The sequence below is a fragment of the Quercus robur genome, chromosome 5, assembly GCF_932294415.1.
Source record: "Quercus robur chromosome 5, dhQueRobu3.1, whole genome shotgun sequence".
Classification (NCBI taxonomy): Eukaryota; Viridiplantae; Streptophyta; class Magnoliopsida; order Fagales; family Fagaceae; genus Quercus; species Quercus robur.
In genome coordinates, this window is record NC_065538.1 from 29,966,546 (window position 1) to 29,990,352 (window position 23,807).

The 23,807-nt window shown below is 32.7% G+C and overlaps 1 protein-coding gene across 3 annotated transcripts; it reads left to right on the forward strand.

The window, feature by feature from the left end:
* The first annotated feature begins 8,309 nt into the window (after nt 1–8,309).
* On the forward strand, nt 8,310–22,896 carry LOC126725752 (topless-related protein 4-like). 3 transcript variants are annotated; one of them, XM_050430645.1, is made up of 14 exons: nt 8,310–8,461; nt 8,635–8,778; nt 9,000–9,179; nt 9,336–9,449; nt 15,078–15,236; nt 15,343–15,478; nt 15,702–15,842; nt 18,029–18,127; nt 18,217–18,396; nt 18,513–18,641; nt 18,744–18,839; nt 21,045–21,236; nt 22,069–22,235; nt 22,359–22,896. In XM_050430645.1, exons 2-14 carry the CDS (start codon nt 8,699–8,701, stop codon nt 22,549–22,551), a joined length of 1,866 nt encoding a protein of 621 aa, XP_050286602.1. In that variant the 5' UTR covers nt 8,310–8,461; nt 8,635–8,698; the 3' UTR covers nt 22,552–22,896. The 3 variants fall into 3 exon arrangements, with proteins under 3 accessions (XP_050286602.1, XP_050286604.1, XP_050286603.1); XM_050430647.1 differs by having other exon boundaries at nt 18,744–18,776; XM_050430646.1 differs by having other exon boundaries at nt 8,316–8,461; nt 8,674–8,778.
* Nucleotides 22,897–23,807: the final 911 nt, after the last annotated feature.

The window sequence follows — 23,807 nt, forward strand, 5'->3', positions numbered from 1 at the left end:
AACAAATAAACTTCAAAATAGTATGCATAGTCTCAAGATTTACTAGAATATATGAGACCCAAATTAAAAAGACAAACAACATACTTAATAAAAATAGAGATACAAACATTAAACAATACAAGACAAAAAAACAATTACTTTTGTGGTTGTCTAGGAGAGATGAAAGCTAATGGAAGGTGAAGAATTGAAGGGATTAAAAAAAAAAAAAAAAAAAAAAAAAAAAAAAAAGGCTTCAAAAAAGTTAAGGAAGAAAAAGATAAAACAACATGAAAGAGGGAGGGAGGGAGGGGAAGCAGCTGAAGGTGAATGCTAAATACAAAGTATATGTTGTATACGGTTGAAGTGAGTTTAGGGTTTCAATGTTGACTTTTTATCTTTTGTTTAAGGACTTGATTACTGATTAGTTGTAAAAATTGATCAAGTGAATTGGTTAACTTTAAATACAGAATACGGTTGATCAATTTGAACTAATATATATATATATATATATTTATATTATGTATAATTAAGCAAGCGGGTCGGGTTGTAGCAGGTTGGTAATGTTTCAATCCGTTATCCAACCCAATCTGTGTCTAACCCGTCCAACCCAAATTGCCTATCTTAATGACCCACACAAGCAGGCGGATCGGCTGTGGATGGGATGGGTTGGCGAGTGAAGTAGATATTCTACACACCCCTATGTGAAAACACCCACATATTTCTTAAAAGAAAGGCAAAAGTGGAAGGGAGATGAAGAAGGTTTAAAATTTTAAGAGAGATAAATTTTAGATTTGTTGATCTTGTTTTTTGAAAAGTGGGGAAAAGTATATATATGATTAAAATTATACATGTAAAAGAATCATAAAGGAGATGAGTAACAAATTGTAAACATAGTTTGTCAAACAAAAATCATCAATTGGTAAGAAATTTCTTCTATCTTATCCTATGAACTCTCTCTCTCTCTCTCTCTCTCTCTCTCTCTCTCTCTCTCTCTCTCTCTCTCTCTCTCTCTCTCTCTCTCTCTCTCTCTCTCTCTCTCTCTCTCTCTCTCTCTCTCTCTCTCTCTCTCTCTCTCTCTCTCTCTCTCTCTCTCTCAATGCTCCTCGTAGCCTTGTGAATCCTAGTAATGCCTTTGGAATGAAAGGATTTGATGTCCATGAGTATTCATCAATTTGAAGTAAACAAAATTATATTTGAATCAACATCATAAAGCTTCATTGATTCAATGACACTGAGCTCCACAGTTGCTTCCTTTACATAGGCCTAAATGATGTTGCAAAAAGATATTAAAATAATTAGACAAAATTCTATTTAACATGAGAGAGAGAAAGGAAAAAAAATCCTTAAAAAGAGCATATTAAAAAATAAAATAGAAATTTTTACTACTTATTATATAAAATAAAAAATAAAAAGGTTCATTGTATTTGTGCTAGTCCTTCACCACAAACATTGTGCTTCCTTTGCCCCCAAAATTTACAATTGTGTTATCAAAAAAAAAAAAAAAAGGATTCATAAAAGGGGAGAAAAAACAGAACCCATTATCAACCAAAGTTTTATAGAGAAAAAAAAATAAAAAATAAAAACTCACATGGATTGAAATTGAAGTTGGAGAATGCATGTGAGACTGTGAAAACAAATGGGTTTGGAATAAGCAGAAAAGGGAGAGAGATATCAGAGTGATGGATGTGGGAGTTTTCATTTACAAAAATAATCCAACCAAATTGTGGTGATACGGTTAGCAATTTGAAAACCAAAAGGAGAGTAGTAGTGTCTAATTAATTTAAGAGATATGGATGAAAAATTATAGTAATAGTTTTATAGTATGAGTTTTTTTTTTTTTTTCCTCTCTTAAATTTCAAAATAAAGAAGAATTTATCCAAAAAAAAAATTAGGAAGAATTGTTATCACAAGATAAATAAAGAAAAATTGATTTGAAAAAAAAAAAAGCCTAATAAAAACCAGAAAAAGAATAATAAATAAATAAATAAACAAAGAGGTAAGTATAAAAAAAGTATAAAAAAAAAAAAAAAAAAATCAACTTATTGGGAAGTTAGACATGGGTTAAAAAAAGTGAAATAGATAACCATTTAGGGGAAGAAAAAAAATTGCGCCAATTAAAAAAAAAAAAAGGTGTAAATGTGTAGTTATGGAGGAAATTCAAATATCTTAATACTTTCTTCTAAAAAAAGCTTTTAAATTTTAATTAGTCTTTGAGCATGCACTTACACACATGCTCAGAGGCTTTTCTATTTTTTTTTTTTTTTAGTAAAAATTAATAATTTGCATCCATTATAATTCGGATTACTACATTTTCAAATCACAAAAAATATACCTAGGAATATGATGAGTGCTATGCATTTGCAGGTGATATATATTTTTCATCACACCCTTAGGCATTTTTGTGATTGAAAAAAACGTTGTAATCCTAAATTATAATGAATGCTAATTATTAAATTTTACTCAAAAAAATAAAATAGCCTTTGAGCACGCACATGAATGCGTGCTTAGAGGCTAGTATAATTTAACAAAGTACATTTTGTTTTATAAAAAAGATGCCTCCAATTCTATCAAGCATGAATACTGTATATTATAAGAATTCATTTAATTTTTAATTGGGTTTTAATTCCCCAACAATCATATTCATTTCACTTTGTCAATAAAACTTTTTTAGCATGTTTTTCATTCCTTAACACAGGTATATAATTTAACAAAGTACATTTTGTTTTATAAAAAAGATGCCTCGTCATGTTTCCCCAATTCTATCAAACATGAATACCGTATATTTCAAGAATTCATTTAATTGTTAATTGAGTTTTAATTCCAAAAAAAATATATTCATTTTATATTATCAACTCTGTAAAACTTTATAATAATAAAAAAAAGGAATAAGAGAAATTATCCTTAAAAATTACCTTGCAATTTGAATGGTTGGGTTGTTAGGGTTAAAGTCTAATGAAAAGATATACACCTGATCTGCAAAACAAATGGAGAGAAAAGAGATTAATTTGAATTTTATAGACAGAGAACCAAAATATATTTAAGTGGGGGAGGGAAGATTCGATTTGTAATTAGTGACCAAATAATGTCACTGAAGTACAATGCTCCTGATTATGAGAAATACATTGATACAAAATTTCTAATAACAAAAATATTGCGTTATTATAGGTACTTCCAGATTCATTTGTGAGTCAATCATTTTTTTTTTCCTTAAAGCTTAGAAAAATATGGGCAAGCCAAAAACAATTGATACTTTTTAAAAGAAAAAAGAGGTGACTCAATCACATGTTAATACATACACCTTTCCCAATGAATAGTGATACTACAACGACTGATGAGCGTTCCACTAAATCTCCAAGAATCCAACCTCAAGAAATGGATGCCACCTCTTTGATACATAATCCATGGTTACGTTCACAAATATATAAACTTGATGTTAACAAAGTAGAATATATTCGACGTGCTTTTCTTATAGCTAGTTCATATCAACCCAATTTAGAATATCCATTTTCAGATTTGAATAATCCACAAGTCTTGATCTTAATGATCATAAAAAAGAATGAGCAGTTCCAATATCACCATGATTTCTTAAAATAATAAATATCAACAGAAATTGTAAGAGTGATAACAGCCAAGTTATCAATACCATAATTGGATCTATCTAAGAAATAATTTTTTGGCTATGACATTACATTATAAGAAACTATTATGTAACCCATACAAACACATGAATACATTTAAAATTAAACACAATTTAATCATAAAAATATAAATAATTAATCAAATTTTTTTAAAGTAAACAAAATTAGTCGCATATTAAAATTCTTATGTAAATTTAATATTATGATCATTTTTTTTCTTATAATTTTTAATAAGATAGAATGAGTGGTAATCTTTATTGTGTGATAATTTTTATTGAGTTTATGTGATTGGTTTTTTTTTTTTTTTATAATTCATTAATATTAAATTCTTAGTATTTTGCTTTCATTAACTCACTTTGCACAAAAATTAAAAAATTTAAGTGAATAATTGTGATGTGGTTCTCACATAAATTTAGATACACGGCACAAAATTACATTATAATTTCAAATTTTAATTTACCTCTCTCTAAACTTTACTTATTAATATATATATATATATATATATATAGATTATTTAACTGGTCCAATTTTCAATTCTCTATCTTTTAATAGTCGTATTGTTGTCCCTTCCTTTCTTTTTCATCTTTACATTATTAATGTCAAAACTACCTCATTAAGGAGGATCGGGAACACCTTCAACCCCCAATGCCCTGTTTCCATCCATTGATTGAACCTAATGTAACTTAGATGGAATTACCATCGTATTACATTTTGTTGTATCCATAGCTTTATTAAATTATTATCAATATACACACCTCCACCGTCATCTCTTCTACAAATCACATCAGTACACTCTATATTATCGATCAAAGTATGATGATCACGATGGCCTACTTGTCTCAACCGAAGCAGTGATCATCATCACGGTACAATCCATCATAATGCTGCAACGTACAGGATAACTTCTCTCTTTCCATATGCCTTTAAAGGAAAACAAAAAAACACAAAAAACAAAAAGTATCTTTCGTTTAATCGAAGCACACGCAAATCTTTCTGGTGATATGCAATTGGGCTTATCACCAAAGGTTCCATAGAACTTATCACCAGTGTTGTTCCCCTCACTGACTAGCTGACACCAATGTGCGTATCACCAGTTTATCAATACCATCTTTATATATATATATATATATATATATATACATATTTTTTGCAGTTATTTTATTTTATTTTATTTTTTTGTCTCGTGTAAAAATTTATACCTTATTAGCTCTTAATTTTAACAAAATAAGTGATGATATAAACATTTTTTTAAGAAAAAAACTATAGCCTACTTGCTATAGTGAAAATTTTAGAATCCATAGCATTGTTTACAAATGCTGTCTTTTGCTTACTCCATTTTCAAATTACTACTTAAACTTGTATTTCGGATCGAACTACAAACTGTTAATTGATTTATTAATAGATAACCATTAAAAGAATGATTAATAATCCTCTTTTTATAGACATTATACTAATTAATTAGAGCCAACATTTTACATAGACACTTGTATTAATAATAAGATGAGAAGATGGGTTCAGAAGTCCTGTATTGTACACTCATTTACTTTAGACTTCTATTGATGAGTGTCTTAAGAATATTTTAAGGTATTTTTAATACTTTTGTTATAAATAAAAAATTAAAAAAAGGTATTTTTAAACTTTAGTAATTTTTTTTCGTCTAAAAAAAAGTAATTTTTTTAAAAATAAAATAAAATTTATCTAAGAGCATTCACATCAACCCCTCAAATTTTTAGTTAAACTAACTCAAAAAACTTCATTTTTTCTAGTTTAGCTATTCAATTTTTTTTTTTTTTTTTTTTTTATAGATATACATCAGTTTTAATACTTTATCATTATTTCAATTAAATATTATTCCTTTTTATTTTCTTATTCACATTTAAGATCCAAAAAAAAAAAATTCACGACCAACCGCAACCACCCATTGAATCCCTTTATCCATGTCTTGTATCACCCACAAATAATTTTACATAATTTATATTTCAAAAATCCATTAGATTTGTTTGTACTGGTGACATAAGCATGACATGCTTTGAGCATCTCCCCCATAAACAAATTGTCTTAATCTTAAGAGCATTCACATTAAGAATGATATATGCTATATGTTGGTTGAATTTAGCATAAAAGCCCAAAACAACCTCTGCATCTGAACTTGTAAAAAGCTACTATCCCAAAAAAATTTGGGATTGTGCTACAGTGTGATTCTAAATGTAGAATCGCATTGTAACTCAATTCTAAAACAAAACAATAGTTTTTTATTCCATTTGCCTTTTTCTCTCTCTTTATTATCTGTGTTTTTCAGTCCTCTCTCCTCCTTTAGTCCGCTCTCCCTCACTCTCACTTTGTCTCTTCGTCTCCCACTCCCTGTTTCTCTTGGTGTGCAGTGGTGGCCTATTCGTGGTGGATCTCAGCATGGCAAGGTCACGGTGGTGGTGTTTTTTTTTTCTGCAAAGTCACAACGTGGTGAGATTGTAACTTGGGTTCGAGGAGATTGGGTTTGAGTTCGTGGGGTATGAGAAGATCAAGTGTTTGATTTGGGAGTAGGATCAGTGGCTTGTGTTGCCATTTTGGTTTTGCACATTTAAGATTTGAGGTTGAAGAACAGTAATAAGGGAATTTTGATAATTTGAATGTGAAATTGAGAAAAGTAGAGAAATTATAAATCTTTTGAAGAATGGAGAATTGGTATTTAGGTTCTAGGTTATGTGTTATGCGTTTTTTGGGTTCTGGGTTCTGGTTTTGCGTTTTCTGGGTTCTGGTTCTTCTAGGTTCTGCATTTTTTTTTTTTTTTTTATTTAAATATGGGTTTTTGTTCCGATAGGATTTTGGTGGGTAGTGGTGGCGTGGTGGGCATGGTGGAGGTGCGGTGGTGGTGACTAGGCAGTGGAGGCGCGATGCTGGAGGTTGAGGGAAGGTATATACATGTGTGGAGGAGAAAATTGGGAAAAACCAAAAAAGGAAAAAAAAATATTTTATTGTGTTGATATAATATTTTAATGAGTAGAATAGGAAAATAAAAGTTAGGATGCTCAGTGTATTGTAAAATAGTATTGTATAAATGATAAAGTAGGTTTTGAGATAGTAAAATAGAATAGTTTGAAGATTTAGGATGCAAATGCTCTAACAACGCAATGCCATATGAAGCATTGCAGAACAAATATTGTCATGGCAGAGAAAGGTTGAGAAAAACATAAACTTTTTTCATTTTTGAGTCTGGCGAGGGCACTACACAAAGTTAAAAATGTGGAACAAAATATTGAGACTGATGTGTGAATTTTTTAATATTTTTAATTATATATTTGCTAAAATATTAAAATAGTCACACTAATGTGAATACTCTAACCACGTTAAAATGGAAAAAAAAAATGCAAAAGAACTATTGAATAAATATCTTATTACCTTTATGTGAGATTATCAACAACAAAAAAATTATTACCTTTATGTGATCGGTGACACATCAATTTGTAAAATTTATATAATAAAATTTTTATCATATCTACCATCTCTTAATTAAGATTATGAATACCAACTAGTGAATTAATGATAATAAACATTTTTTTCTTTTAATAATCGAGAAAGGTAGGATGTGAAAAGTGTCAATTAACATTTGATATCACTTAACTTGTGTTCTTAGTACACCCATTAACAAGACATTTTAATCCAACATCTTTCTTTCATGAATCTTTTTTTTTTTTGTTTTTGTTTTTGTTTTTTTTTTTTTTAAAGGCTAAAATCTAAATACTTGCGATAGACAATTGTCATCAATAATCATAGTGTAATTATTTAGTACTTTCGGAGCACAATATATGCATGTTCTACAGTCTCACGTAAATAATGAGTCTCTCCTAATCATTGAATAGTTATTCGGCATCATAATAGGTATCATATGTAGATTTACTTATTTATTTATTTATTTTAGTGTTATGGTAACATATGTTGATCCGACAAAGAAATTATTACTTTTTTGATAATTTAATAGTTATAATGAGGGAGACAGAATTTAAATCTTGAATGTCATGAATATATCCAAAAATGCTAATCAATTAAATTCCAAAATTCTTAGCATTTAACAAAGATAGCCCATATTGCGACATATATTAGGCTACAAAAAAAATCATAACCAAATTTTGTCCATCTCCTTTAAATGTGAAAAGGAAAAAAAAAAAAAAGAAGCCTTTTAAGAAAAAGAAATGCTATATTTACAATATTTTTACAACAAATATTAAGTAATAAGTTGTTATTGACTATTACAAGTGTGCAAAAAAGTAATTTAAGTTATGAATTCAAATTAGAACTAATAGTAACTTATCACTTATACCACTTATAATTTGTTGTGAAAATATTGTGAATGTATCATTTTTAAAAAATTGGAGTAATAATCACACGAGCTTATATATGAGACGTACTACATTAATAACATTCTCATAATAAATTTTAAATGACAAGTAGTTTTTACTAGTGAATGAAAAAATTAATTTTAATAATAAGTTAACATTAAAACTTATAACAACTTATCAATTAAGATTCGTTAATAAATTTTAAATGACAAATAGTTTTTACTCGTGAATGAAAAAAATTAATTTTAATAATAAGTTAAAATTAAAACTTATAACAACTTATCGGTTAAGATTCGTTAGAGTTGTGATTTCATTTCCTCTTTTTTATGCATAAGCGGGTCCCTCGCTGTGAGAGAATTTAGGAAGAGAGAGAATATAACATAGTAAACAGAGTTCTTATCATTGCTGCTCATTTTCTTTTGGTTTCAGTTTCACTTCTTCGCTCACTCTCTCTCTCTCAGTCTTCATTCGCTGCTACTTTCTCTCTCCAACTCAATTCAACCAAACAAGGTGTGTATATATATACTATATATTATGTATGTAGGTCCGTATGTATGTATGTATGAAGGTATATTTTGTATCAATGTGTGCGTATATGATATATGAGTATGAATATGATGATTGTGAGTGGTTTTGGTTTGGAATTGTGGGAATTGGAACCCTAATTTGTGTGGTTTTTGCAGTGATATTAGGAATGATCGGCTATTTTACTTAATTTTTAGGTGGGTGTTTGGATAGGAAGAAAATATGTCTTCGCTGAACAGAGAAGCTGTTTTTCTGATACTTCAGTTTCTGGACGAAGAGAAATTCAAGGACACTGTTCACAAGTATGGATTCTTTTTCTTGTCTATTCTGTGTTGTTTCCTTTTCTATGCAAGTTTGTGTTTTCTTGGTTTTCAGTTTTCACTGGGGCCAAATGATGAGTATAGTGAGATTTTCAAGCATTCAGTAATTTATTATTATTATTATTATTTTTTTTTTATTGTTGGGTTTGCTTTGCTTTGCTTTGATGCTGATTGTGTATTTGGGTATGTGTGTGTGAATGAAGGTTAGAGAAAGAGTCGGGGTTTTACTTCAATATGAGGTATTTTGAGGAATGTGTCACCAATGGTGAATGGGACGAGGTGGAGCAGTACATCTCTGGGTTTACTAAGGTCGATGATAATAAATTTTCAATGAAGATTTTCTTTGAGATTCGAAAGCAAAAATACCTTGAAGCACTTGATAGGTAACTTTCTTGATTTTTTTTTTTTTTTAGGTAATGTAAAAATTGCTGATACTTTTTTGCACAAAATGAATTGTGTATCGCTAAGTTTCCGGGGAATAATGACTTTGTCTAAGTGGTTATTCTTATCCTTTTTGGGTTTTTGTTTTTGTTTTGCAGGCATGACCATGCTAAAGCTGTGGAGATTCTTGTGAAGGACTTGAAAGAGTTCTCTAAATTTAATGAAGGGATTTTCAAGGAAATGACACTGCTTCTAAACTTGGGAAACTTTAGGTATGTTGAATGTTTCTTGGTGAAACTATATTGATAGATTATATTGTCGTGTGTTATGGGATTTGTGGTCTAAGTTTTATCAAATTAACCTGTATTATTAGACATTGAAAAACAAGGTAGAACGGTGCAATGGGTTCATTGTTCTGTATCACTTGGGTTGATTTGTTGGATTGTGACACAAGGATTCCTGGAACTCACAGGACAGTTTTTTTTTTTTTTTAAAGAAAATATTGAATAAAAAATTATAGAAAATGCTTAAATGTAATGTGCCTCGTGGAAATATTTTTTCTCTTGAACTTGTTTAAGGTGCATTTTATGTTGGTATTAATTAATGAAGAGCACATCTTTAGGTGTGTGTTGATTCTTTTACATTTTTTTGATTGGAGTTTTTGGATTGTAATGTGCCTTCCTGTACCTTTTATAACAAAGATTAATAAAGATACACAGGCATGCACTTGTGCCCGTTAACAACAACCTTTTGCAAGTGCTTGTTAACATTTCCCATAGTTTAATATGGAAGTTTTATTGAAAGACACATGCATTGAGGTGGTAGGGAGGATGTAATGTCCTTGGATTTAATGGAGTTTATAGCTTACCAAGATTAAGGTCTTTTTGAGTTACAAATCAAGACCAAGAAGTTAAAAGTAGATGATGTTGGTATTTTCATGAATTTTCTACTATGTGAAGGTCAAATATAGAAGGGAAAGACAACAATGTGTTAAAACACAAATGAGGATGCTAAAGAGAGTATGGATATTTTTGAGATGTGAAATTTGATTTAGTGTTATGCTTTGTCCCTGTTAAAGAAATAGGAATATGTATTATGGTTTTACCTTGTATTGTATAGGTGGTGAGCAGTCTCTACCAGCTGTCCCTTTCAAGGGTATTCTTGTCCTATTCTATTCACCTTTTCTATTTAAGGGACGAATAGTATGAAGACTGTGGCAGAATTCCTGCACCTCCTTTCTATGCTTATATGAAACATTTATACATACATCATTCATTAACATGGTATTAGAGCCCTAAGAGCATTCACATCAGCTCTTGTATAAATGTGTAAAATACACATTTTGGCCACTTTTACACATTTTGAACCAAAAAACACACTACATCAGTCCATTTAAAATCGTGTATAATCATCTAAAATTTTCAACAAGCTACAGTACCCATGTAAATTTACACGGGCATTGTAGCATGTGTATTTAGTTTTTTATTAATTTCCGTTCGCACCAATTTTTCTCTCTCTTCTCTGTGCACAACAACCTCAACTCCTCATCTTCTTTTCCTCAGATGCACACAAACACACCCACACACAAACACATCCACACAGAAAAATCAACACAGAGATACACTAGCTAAAAAAAAAAAAAAAAAAAACAGAGATACACAAACCCACCCACACACAAACAAACCCAAATGGAAAAACAAAAAAGAGACAGATCGGTGCTTATCGGAACGATCGGAGCTCGTGGGTCTCGCTTGATCGGAGCTCGTGGGTATGGGTCTTGCCTGATTGGAGCTAGGGAGGTCGGTGCTTGTGGATCGGATCTAGGGAGAACTGAGCTGTGGATCGGTGCTTGTGATCAGAGCTGTGGATCGATGCAACTGTGGATCGGAGCTATGGATCGGTGCAGCTGTGGATCGGAGCTGTGGATCGGTGCAGCTATGGATCGATGCTTGTGATCGGAGTTGTGATCGGAGCTGTGGATCGGTGCTGTGGATCGATGCTTGTGATCGGAGCTATGGATCGGTACTTGTGACCGAGATGATGTGGATTGGTGCTTGTGATCGAGAGGGAGAGAGATGAGTATAGAGAGATAGACCGAGAGGGAGAGAGTGGGTATGGAGAGATAGAAGAGAGAGAGCAAGAAATCAGAAAATATGGTAGAGAGAAAGAGAGAGCGCGCGTATAAAAATGGGTAAAATGGGTTAGTTGAGAGAAATAATAAAATAATTGAGAAAATTGATTATTTAAATAAAAGAGGTGATAAAATAGATTAACTGATGTGGGTGTTTTGTAAAAGTGATGGTGTAAAATAGAAAAAGTAAGTTTTTGGTGTAAAATAGACGGAATCTTTTAAATGAGCTGATGTGAATGCTCTAAGTCTTGTTCCTTTGATTCATTTGGGGATTCCTTTTTTTTTTTTTTTTTTTCTTTTTTCTTTTCATTATCTGTCTATGTTTAGGGCCCTTTCCATGTTGCCACCAATTGGTTTCAGTATTTATCACTTTTGTAGATGACTACTCTTGAATGACTTGGTTGTTCTTAATGAAAAACTGTTATGAGTTGCTCTTATAAAAAAAAAAAAATCGTTCTATTTTAATGTCTTTCTTTCAATTTTTTTCAAAGAAATAAAAATTAATTTGGTCACAAAATCTGTATCTTGCGATTCGACAGTGCCAACGAATATGTCTTGAAGACATCCTTTACCTTGTATCTTTTTACAAAGGCATTGTCAACCTAACTACTTGTCATCACATGCCACAATGAAATGGTGTTTCTTAGTGAAAGAATCGCCATTTATACATGTCACAAAATCTGTTCCTCCTCTTGGCAAACATATTTGTCGATTGTAAATGGGTCTATACCATTAAGTTTCACCTTAATGGCTTTGTTGATCACCTTAAAGCTTTTTTAGTTGCCTAAAGGCTATACATAGCCACATGGTATTGATTATGATGAGACATTTTCTCCCGTGGCCAAGATCTCTTCCATCTCTGTTCTGATATCCCTTGTTGCCAACCATGATTGATTGCTGTATTAGATAGATATCAAGAATGCTTTTCTTCATGGTGATCTTCTTGAGGAAGTCTATATGGAGCAACCACTGGGGTTTATTTCTTAGGGGGAGTATTATAGCAGTGTTTGTTAATTAAAAAAGGCATTATGTGGTTTCAAGCAGTCACTAAGATCTTGGTTTGGAAAGTTCTTTGAGGGAGTCTCAAGCTTCGGCCTCCATCGCTGTCAAATGGGTCATTAAGTTTTCCACTTACATATTGATGTCAGTTACATGCTGCATATTGTCTATGTGAATACTATAGTAATTACGGGAAATGATTCTGATGGTGTTACTTGATTGAAACAATTCCTGGAGCGACATATTTACGCTAAAGACCTTGGTGAGCTCCTCTACTTATTAGGTATTGAGGGTAAAATCCAAGCATGGCACCAGTTAATCTTGAAGGATATATGTGCTTGATATCATTGAGGAGACTAGATTGTTGGGTTCAGGCCCTGTGGATTACCTTCAGACAGAAAATCTACTACCATGGGATATCCCACCTTGAGAGGGAATCTTTTGACATGGAAAACTAAGAAACAAAATGTATTTGCTCGATCGAGTGCATAAGCATAATATAGAACAATGGCACATGCTACTAGTGAACTAACATGGCTAAAACCCTTCTTTTATGATTTAGGCTTCACAGTACCTACCTATTCCAGTATCCTGTGATAACCTAGCTGCTATGCACATTGCTTTCAATTGTGTATTCCATAAGAGGACCAAGCACATCAAAGTAGATGTCACTTCGTTCGAGATAAGATTTTAGTGGAGACATAACTACACCATTCTTGCCCTATTTTATTCACCCTTTCTATACAAGGAATGAATAGTGTGAGGCCTGTGGCAGAATGCCAGCACCTCCTTTCTGTGCTTATATGAATCATTTATACATCATCAGTCCTTAAATACAACTTTGCCTAGCGTCCATTGGGGATTCTACCAAGCTTAGACACATTTGGTGGGGTGGGATAAGGTGTGTGCGTCTATGGCGAATGGTGGTTTGGGAGTAAGGAAATTAATTACTTTTAATAAAGCCTTACTAGGAAAATGGTTATGGCAGTTTGGGGTTGAGGAGACACGGCTTTGGAGAGGGGTTGTAGCTTTGAAGTTTGGGGAAGAGTGGGGGGGGATGGTCTTCCAAGCTGGGTAGGGGTGTACATGGGTGTGGTTTGTGGAGAAGTATCCTGAAAGGTTGGGAGGTTTTTAGCAAAAATATTCGGTTTAAGGTAAGGGTGGGGGATAGAGTGAAGTTTTGGACAGATCAGTGGTGTGGGGATTTATAACTCCAATTGACCTTCTCGGTTGTGTATGGGATTGCTACTAATAGAGAGGCATCTGTGGCCTTGTCTCTCGAACGGTTGGGGATAAAGGAATGGAGAAGTTGGAATGTTCATTTAATTCAAGAACCAAATGATTGGGTGATGGGTGTTGTGGATGAATTCCTTCGTACCTGGGGATTTAATTTACCTCCAACTGAGAATGGAGACCATATGAGATGGAAGTTGACAAAGAATGGGGATTTTGACATTCACTCATTTTATAATAAGCTACGAGGTTCCTTGCCCATTATCTTTTCTTGAAAGGTATTTGAAAGGTTAAGCCTCCTCGGTGTGTTTCTTTCTTTATTTGGACCGCAGCTTGGGATAAGATTCTTACAAGCGATAATTTGCGGGGCAGAGGCCTTCATATTGTTGACTGGTGCATTATTTGTCGTTGTAATGGGAAGACGGTGGATCATTTGCTACTCTATTGTGAAAAAGCTTATCGGTTGTGGAGCTTGGTTTTTAGATCTTTTGGGATTTCATGGGTCTTGCCAAGATCAATTGCAGATACTCTTTTCAGTTGGTGAAATTGGTTTGGAAAGTACTCTTCTAGTATTTGGAATTTAGTTCCATTATGCCTAATGTGGTGAGGGAGCGAAATTGACGGACTTTTGAGGACATGGAAAAATCCAATGACCAGTTGCTTGTTTCTTTTAGTGGTTCTCTTTTTGAATGATCTAGGGTTTGGGGACTCACCTCTAGTGATTCTCTCCTTTTGTTCCTTAGTTCTCTCCTTTGTAATTAGCTTTTCTTGTCTGTTTGTTTCTTTTTCTGTAATCTTTGGTTTGCCTTATGCTTTTTTTGCATGAGGTAGCTTTTTGAATATACATCTTTCTTACTTATATATATAAAAAAAAGATGGTGTAAAATGAATGTGTATAGGATGTTGTGTCCTTTTTGGACTCCAAAACAAAATGGATTGTTCTAGGCTTGTTACTGTCGCCTTTGAGCAAATTGTACGTGGGGAAAGTTAGATGAGGGTACCAAGTGTTGACCTGCTTGAAAGCAAGTTACCTACAGGGAGATAGGAAAAATGAGTCACGTTTGTGAATTGTGATTTGAAATTAATTTGTCAAAGTGTGCGACAAGGAAAGGACAGTATATGATACTGTTACATCTTTATCTATCTATTTAACTTATCTATCTATCAAGCTTGATGAATTTCATTAAATAACAGAGAATCTAATTTTAGACGTATACTTCTTGTTCCTCCATTCATGTACAAATCTATATTATCTCCCTACCCCTTTTTGTTATCCCATCATCATTATTTCAATTTTTTCCAAAGAGAGCATTCAATAATTTAGTATTCAAATAAAAAGCTATTACTTTCCAAAATTACACCCAGCACCTTTTAAAAGATGTTATTCAATACTTTTCTGCTTAAAATAAGGCTTTGTTTGTTTCAGCGTAAATATTTTCCAAATATTTTTTTGTTGTATATGCTGGATTCAAAGAAAGTGGGACTTTTAGCTTAATTCTGATTTATGAAGCTTCATGCAAACATATGTCTTCTTCAGGGAGAAGGAGCAGCTATCCAAGTATGGGGATACTAAGTCAGCAAGAGCTATAGTGCTTGCTGTGCTAAAAAAGTTGATTGAGGCAAATCCACTTTTCCGTGATAAGCTTCAATTTCCCACCTTAAAAAACTTGAGGCTGAGGACATTAATCAATCAGAGGTAATTAAAACAGTCTCCTAAATAACTATTTATGCTTTCCTTCAATAGGAATGTCAAGTTATTGTTGCCTTTGATGGTTTCTATTGTTATTCTTGTTATATTGCAGCTTAAATTGGCAGCACCATCTCTGCAAGCGCCCAAGGCTCAACCCTGACATCAGAACTCTTTTCGCGGACCACACTTGCTTAGAATCACCTTGTGCTTATCTTCCCGTAGCAATTCTAGCGGATTCCATTCCAAAAGTTAGTGCCTTACTGCCTTTCCTCCACTAGGTGTTAATGGTGTAAGTCAAATATAATAAGTTTTCTATTTTGGGGATAAAGGTGTTCTATATTTATCAAAAATATTACCTGGCTGTCTATTTGTTTTAGCCATTTCAGCCAGCACAATCACATGTTAAATCTTTCATTGGGACCTCAATGTGTTTTTCTCTTGTCCATTTTTTTAATTCTTTATATTCATTAGAATGGAGATAGCCGAAGCCTGCCAGATGCAAGATTAAAATATTCTGATGAAGAGATATCTAAGGCCTGGAAGCTGACTGAACTCAACAAACCATCTCAGCTTCGTTCCTTGCGGCTTCCTGACTGCCACTTGCCTGTAAGGGTAAGTATATTTTTCCTAACCCCCATTGAGGTTAATATGATGTAATTCCTCTCTTTTTCTACCATCATTCTGCATAATTGAACTTTAGTTTTCTAGGTAGTTGGGCGACTTTTAAAAAAAAAAAAAAAAAAAAAAAAAAAAAAAAATTTCTTCCAAGGCAGGGGTGTGCCAAAATATTTCCATATTTACTTCTATATTTCATTGAAAATATTGATCAGATTAAGTTTTTACTATGGTCATTGATGACTATGTACTAAGAGTGTGAGTGATCTTGATCCATTTATTTGGGGGGTGGGGGGAATCAATGCTTACTTGATTGCATATTGCAGCAACTTCAAGTTCATTTTGTTAGGATCATTTTGGATTGTTTGTGAATGGTTTTTCTTTTGTATTATTAATTGATGACATATCTTATTGTCTGGATTAGTATAGTACTGTTAGTGCCACGGCGGATCATATGCAAGCAACTTTAGTGGAGGGTGTAATTCATCTCTTGCTAGATAATGTCATACAGAGTGTGGCTGCCCTCATACTCATGTTTTGTTAGTGGAGGGTTTATTCATCTCTTGCCAGATAATGTCTTACAGAGTGTGGCTGCCCTCAAACTCATGTTTTGCTAGTCAAGTCATAGACTAAGTTATTTAATACATCCATGATCCATGCTTTGATGAAAATTTCATGGAGATTCTGTGGTTCCAGGGCACCAGTACCATCCATTTTAACCAATTCTATTTTTGTTGCACCTTGTTTGTTGACTGTTACATAAATGCACACTTCAAGAAATTAATTGTTTCTGACCACATGGTTCACTGACACTGTATATTGTGCCTCAAAGGCCCTCAGAGCCTTGTTAGTGTTCTCATCATCCTACCATTGCTCTACAAAGCTTAATATGTTGTTTTGTTTATTTTTATTTTTTGAAACACTATGCTACTTGGCTAATTTGTCTTAAGTCTCTGCTTTAAATCTTGAATGCACCCACAATAGCTTTTTATTATAAGCTTTTCCACTGTTATGCAGATTATAAAAAACAAGATAGATGGGAAGTGTTGGATTAATGGAAGATGTTATGTTTTAAATTGTCATACTTTTGATGTGAGATCAGTGATAGAGATGCTAATATAATTACCTTACCTGTCTTCCTAGAGCAGGTCTTATGACAAATTTGTTTTGTACAAGTGTTGCCCATTTCTCCCTATCGATGATCTTAGCACTCTAGGATCAAGTGTTGTCCGTTTGACAGTAGGTCATACACATGGTTATTATATATGTTGGTTATCTTGGCCTTTGGTTTTATAGACACGAAGTTTCTACTTTATTTTCTCTAACAAAAAATTTGGAACAATTTACGTTTTAAACCTTGTACTTTAGGGATGACTTCAAATTAAATCCAATAGTTTTGAAGTATTAAATAATTCTACAAATTAAACACTATAGTTTTGTTATTCTTAAATTGAACCCTATACTTTAGGGTATGATATTAAAACTTTAGGGTTTGATTTGAAATTAGCAAAACTATAAGGTTTATTTTGTAACAAACTTATACTTTAGGGTTTAATTTGAAACCTTGAAACTATTCGATTTAATTTGAAACTATGCTTAACATATATGATTAAAAATTTAATTGGCCCAACAATTTTTTCAGCTCTGGTATCATTTTATATTTGCAGTATGTGTTTTATTTAGGCTCATGGATCTATCATATTCTGAAATTAATTTCCAAAAAATTAATTCTCTGACATGGTAACCCACCCTGTTCTTATTATTCATATTTTATTTTAAATATAGATAATCACTTATTAATTGTGTACTTTGAATATAAGTCTATAGCTTTTGAATTATAAGCCTGTTGGATCATTTTCAGGCTTAAATTGGCCAAACTGATGTTTAAGTGTACCTAGCGGTTATTAAATCATATACTTTTAATCTCCTTTTTCAATATTATAGAAATTTTGTTTGTTTGTATTGTTTCAAAATAGGAACTTATTTCAAGTCCAAGGGTCTGTATTTGTCTACTGTCAATCATGTCCTGGTTTAAGTTTACTATCCACTTCCCAGAACTCTTAAGTAATGTTTTTGAGAATATGTTCTAAAATGGAGAGAGAGGAGGTCAAAGAAAGAATCCCTCAAGTTAATTCTATAATGTTTTTTTATCCTCAATTGTAACAGTTCCTTTTCCATTTCAGATTATTGGATTGACATATACACACATGGGAGGTGCCATTTTGGCATTAGCATTTAATGCTGTACACAAACTTTGGAAATGGCAGACAAGCGATGGGAAGGTATGGATGCCTTTGTTATTAAGGGCAGCATGCCCAACTATATTGTTATTGTTACACTTAGCACTTTACTAATGCTTCGCTTATTGTAGGCAACTTCTAGTGTGCCACCACAATTGTGGCAACCGCCCAATGGAATATTAATGACCAATGATATAAGTGACACACGTCTTGAATGTGCTGTTCCATGTTTTGCTCTTTCGAAGAATGATTCTTATCTTTTGTCAACGTCTGGTGGAAAATTTTCCCTTTTTAATATAACTACATTCAAGGTAATGTCATTTAATATATCTAGTATAGGTGTCCAATTGCCTGGAAGGTTTATAATGGGAATGCATTCCTACTTTTTTACTCCACCTTTAAATGAACCCAAGCATTTGTTGTGCAGACAATGACAACATTCATGTCCCCACCACCAGCGGCAACATCTGTTGCTTTCCACCCAAATGACAACAACATTGTTGCCATAGGCTTTGATGATTATTCGATTCATATCTATAATATCAGAATTGATGAGGTAGTAGCTTGAACAAAGACCTATATGATTCAACCAACATGAAATGTGTTTATGAAATTCAAAATAGTGCCACTTAAAATTTTTTATGTGATATTTGGACAGGTCAAAAGCAAGCTCAAAGGTCATCAGAACAGAGTAACTGGCCTAACCTTTTCTAATGTTTTAAATGTTCTTGTATCATCAGGAGCTGATGTTCAGGTATATTCTTTAAAAATTATGAAATGAATAGAATCTCTCTCTCTCTATGAGCTTGTGTGCGCATGCTTGTGGGGTGTACTTGCATGAGTATATATACCTGTGAGCTTCTATGGTGAACACAAGAGGCTTAATTAATTGAAAATAACATTTAAAGCTGTCATTTTATGATTCATAATTGTGTAAACTGCCTGAGGGCCTAAGAGGCTATGGCCCTGTACCTTTTTTATTTTTGAGTTTTTCATATTTTACTACAATGTCACCTTCTAATATATTACTATTAATATGTACTGGGCTGATTTTTCAACTCTATGTCTAATTTGACATGACATATTTGCATATAATATTTTATCGAATTTTCCCTTCTTTTTTTTTTTTCCTACTTTGAATTTGTTCCTTTACTTGTTTTTGTCTACTGTCTCCTTTATTGTACTTGATTTCCGATCTCATCTTCTTAGGTGGCTTCCTATGTGTTTTTCCAATAAGAAATTAATTTTATTTTGGTGCTTCATTTATGGTGATCATTCAAAGTTGAATGCATTATTTGTGTTTACAAATTGCACTGAAGTGAATCAACCAAAAGAAATTTTATGTGCACAACAATAAAGATTGGGTATTTTGCAAATATTTTCCCAAGTAATACAACTGACTTTTCCTGTATTATATATTTGAACACACATAAATTTTAGTCTGGTCATTGTCCATGGATTTATATTAGAAGAAAGAAGCCAAAGGTGAGTCAAGCGCGAAAATTTTTTGGGATGTTGGTGTCAGAACTCTAGTCTGGAATTTTTGTTTAATGGAAGAGGTCAATTGTAGAATAATATTAATAATTGTAATAATTTAAGCTGAATTTATAATGTGATAATTAAAGCTGAGGTTTCCTGAAACTAAGAACAACTAGTCAAAGTCTACAGAAACATTGAAGCTTTTAATTTTCTGAAGAATATTTCAGGAGCAGGAGCTTTAAATTTTATCGATATCTATGCTTATGTTCAGTCTCAATGTCTGAATATATAGGAAAAAATTCCTGATTCTGTGAAAGTTCTATCATAGAAAAAAAAGCATGTCTGTTTGGAATAACATTTTTTTTTTCATGTGCTTTATATTGTGCTTTTTGTTTTTGGGTAGTATGAGATAATGCAAACACTGGCATCTACTGTACAGTTTTCTCAATTATTTTTGAATCTCTTTTATAAATCATTGCAACCAGAGTATATGCTTCATCAAACTGTAGGTTTATTTTAAGATGAGTATGTAGCTTGACGCTTATTAGGATGCATCATGCAATTTTCCTGTACTCAATTTGCCATTAAGGTGTAGTTTGATGCAGTTCATTTGATGCCCTTAATCCCTTATTCATATGAAGCAAGCATAATGATGTGGCTGAGTGTGCCTGGATGATGTGGCCATAAGGTGGCAGAATCAAGACAATCCAATAGGATTTGTGTGGCCAAGTTTACTTTTCAAGCAAGGCTATCTTTTAGAACATGTGATCAAATATTTTAACCGTGTGCACAGTTGATTAGGATTAGACATGTGCTTAATTGATTTAGACATGTGGGATAAATGTTGTGTTATGTATAGCTTGTAATTATTTTGCATGTGACTAATTCATCTACATATGCTTATGAGTTAGATAGTTTTGATTATGTTGTCCTAACTAATTCGTTGGTGTATAAATAGCAATGTTTAGCCATTTTAAAGGAAGCTTTTTGACATTGAATGAAAAATTACGTCTTTGAGTCTCATGTTTGAGGCTGAGAAATTTTCTCCCTCCTGAGCTTGAGATGCTTCTTCCTCACTATCCACCCAATCAATGAATCAAAGAGTTTCTCACTTTTAATATGAAGCATTCTATTTTCCACTGCATCATAGTTGCAGATGCAAGAAATCAGAAATATTTTTGTGTTGTATGTCTTGATTTTACTTGAATGGGTGACTCACTTGAAGAAGTATGCCATATTAATACATTTTAATTATTTGTTTCTGTGTACTGATTCCAGCTGTGTGTTGATGCTTGTTAAGAAGCATCATGAAATTACAGTGTACTTAATTTTCCATTAAGGTGTGGTTGCAAATGCTAGAAATGAGAAATATTATTGTATCATGTCTTGATTTTTTGTGCATGGGTGACTGAATTGAAAAAATTTGCAATATTAATTATTATTATTATTTTTTTTTTGGTTTTTGGGTACTGATTTCCAGTTGTGTGTGTGGAGCATGGATGGATGGGAGATGCATACTAGAAAATTCTTGTATATTCCCCATGGACGTGAATCATCATCTCCTCTTGCACCAACTGGTGTTCAATTTCACCAAGATCAGATACATGTACTGGCTGTCCATGAAACTCAAATAGCCATATATGAGGCACCAAGGTTGGATTGCCTTATGCAGGTCTGTGAGGCATAATTTTCTTTTTACGAAAAGTTATAATTATTAAGCATTAATGTGTTTTTTATGTCATGTTTTTGTGCTTTTATGATAGAATTGTTTGATTGTTAAGTGTTAAGTCATGATATATATGAATCAGGGTTCTTTCAATGTAATACATTTTCATTGGGTAAATATTTTCAGTATGAATAATTTTCAAGAAAAACAATTATTTTAGTTGTTTGGTTCAAACCTTGAAAATAATTTTTTAGTATTTGGTTGCTCTGAAAAGCTTTATATTAATACCAACAAAATCACAAAAAATAGTAAGCAATGATAATTTTGGTAATAGAGGTAGAGGGGGAGGGAGGTGATTGGTGGTGATGGCAGTGTGGGAGAGGAGGGGGGAGGTAGTGGTTGAAAAATGGAGGTGAGGAAGGTGACACGGGGGATTGGGGGAGGGAGGTAATGGTGGTAGCACAAAGGAGCTTTTTGGTGGAGGGGGATAAGGTAGCATGCTTTGTCACGAGTTTGTATACATTTTTTGAAAGTATAAACTATTTTCTAATATTCTAATGTAATTGTTTGTTAACCATGAAAACGTTTGCTATTGACTAGCAATTTTGATTGCGACACACTGAACATTGGAAGACACAACATTTTTTTCTGAAAATATTTTATGCTGAAAAAGAATGGAGCCAATATCTCCTGTGTTGAAAATAGCTCTGTAAATGCTCAAATCTGCATGCTTTTTATGGAGGAAAAACCAGTTATTTTTTTGTGTCACCGGTAGTTAGTTATGTTGAAAATACCTTGGTATTAATTTTTTTTTATTAATAAATTTTATTGGTGACAGTGGTTTCCTCCAGAATCAAGTGGTTCAGTCACAGATGCGACATATTCATGTGATGGCCAGCTAATCTACGCAAGCATTAAAGATGGTAGTGTGTGTGTCCTTACTGCCACAACCCTCCAACTGAGGTCTAGGATTACTCCTGCTGCATATATACCTCTTAATCCCAGGTGCGCCTTGATGTTGTTCATAACTCTTAAGAACTATGGTTTATGGGTGCTTGTAATCAAAGTAAATTTATGTACTCCACGGTTTGCTTTCTTCTAACTGATGCTACTGTTGGACATGACTAGGGTTTATCCAGTTGTTATAGCGGCTCATCCGTCTGAACCTAATCAATTTGCAATTGGACTAACTGATGGTGGAGTACATGTTATTGAGCCCCCAGAATCAGGGGGAAGCTGGTGTGTCGCACCTCCACTCGAAAGTGGTGTTGGTCCTAGTGTCAACTCTGCGCAGCTGGTTCAGGATGATTCAGGGCTTTAACTAATGAGCATGCCCACATCAATTTTATAGATCCTTTTTTATTCCAAAAGGGAACTGCAAATATTTAGGTTTTTTAGGTGCTCAGATGATAAAGCTTTCATCAACCAGTGGTTTAAGACTAGAAATTCTTCCATAGTTCAATACATACAAAAGAAAATGTACAGTAGTGTTGATATTACGATAGAAGAGGCACAGAGGAGAGCAGTTATTAGGGCAGAGGGAGACATATTTACCTCTTAAAATAATACTGAATAATAATCTTGAATGTTTAGGAGCTCAGCAAAAATTTGTCATGATAGTGGAAGGTATTGATTGAACTTATTAACTTATTTAGTTATTCCTTTTTTATCAGCTTTAATTGGTCAAGCACCCTCTATACCTATTTGCTTTATGTTTGTGCAATCAGCATGTTTTGTACATTTGGAGCTGCAGTGCTGCACTCTTCAAATTGATGAATCAATCATCAATGTCCAATGTCACGAATGTGTAAAATGATCCTAGGCATGACTGGTTCAAACAAATCTTAGTTTAAGAACGGGGTCATTTTGTGTGGAGATGTCTCTCTGGTCATTTTGGCGAGGGAAAAGGAAAAGAAAATTGATTTCATGCGAAAGGAATACAACTTCTCTTTGGAGTTTTAAAAAAAAATGAGAAGCACCCATTATATTCACCATTTTTCTTCATCATTCTCTTGGGGAAAAAAAAGAAAAACACAAATACATGTCACAAAATGCAATTAAAATTCTTAATTTGCATTTACAGTACAAAATGCAATTAAAGTCAAATATTTGAGACTTAACATTAATGCAATTAAAGTCAAATATTCAATTTCTCCTTTGAGACTTAACATTATATAATTTTATTTCATATAAGTAACTTCTTACATTATGACTTTTAATCATATCAATAGGCAACTAAAAATACAATTTGCATTTTTCTAAATCATTCTTTAAAATTCTTGATTTTGTATTTAATTGCATTAATGTTAAGTCTCAAATATTTGACTTTAATTGCATTTTGCACTGTAAATGCAAATTAAGAATTTTAATTGCATTTTGTGACATGTATTTGTGTTTTTCTTTTTTTTCCCCAAGAGAATGATGAAGAAAAATGGTGAATATAATTGGTGCTTCTCATTTTTTTTTTTTTTAAACTCCAAGGAAAAGTTGTATTCCTTTCGCATGAAATCAATTTTCTTTTCCTTTTCCCTCGCCCAAATGACCAGAGAGACATAAGTATGGAGGATGTGACTGAAT

Excerpts from the sequence above, each read along its gene's own strand:
- LOC126725752 (XM_050430645.1), top strand. The coding sequence starts at position 8,699 with ATGTCTTCGCTGAACAGAGAAGCTGTTTTTCTGATACTTCAGTTTCTG. Across the intron at positions 8,779-8,999 it reads TTCAAGGACACTGTTCACAA|GTTAGAGAAAGAGTCGGGGT; the intron begins GTATGGATTCTT and ends GTGTGAATGAAG. Across the intron at positions 15,479-15,701 it reads TAGCGGATTCCATTCCAAAA|AATGGAGATAGCCGAAGCCT; the intron begins GTTAGTGCCTTA and ends TATATTCATTAG.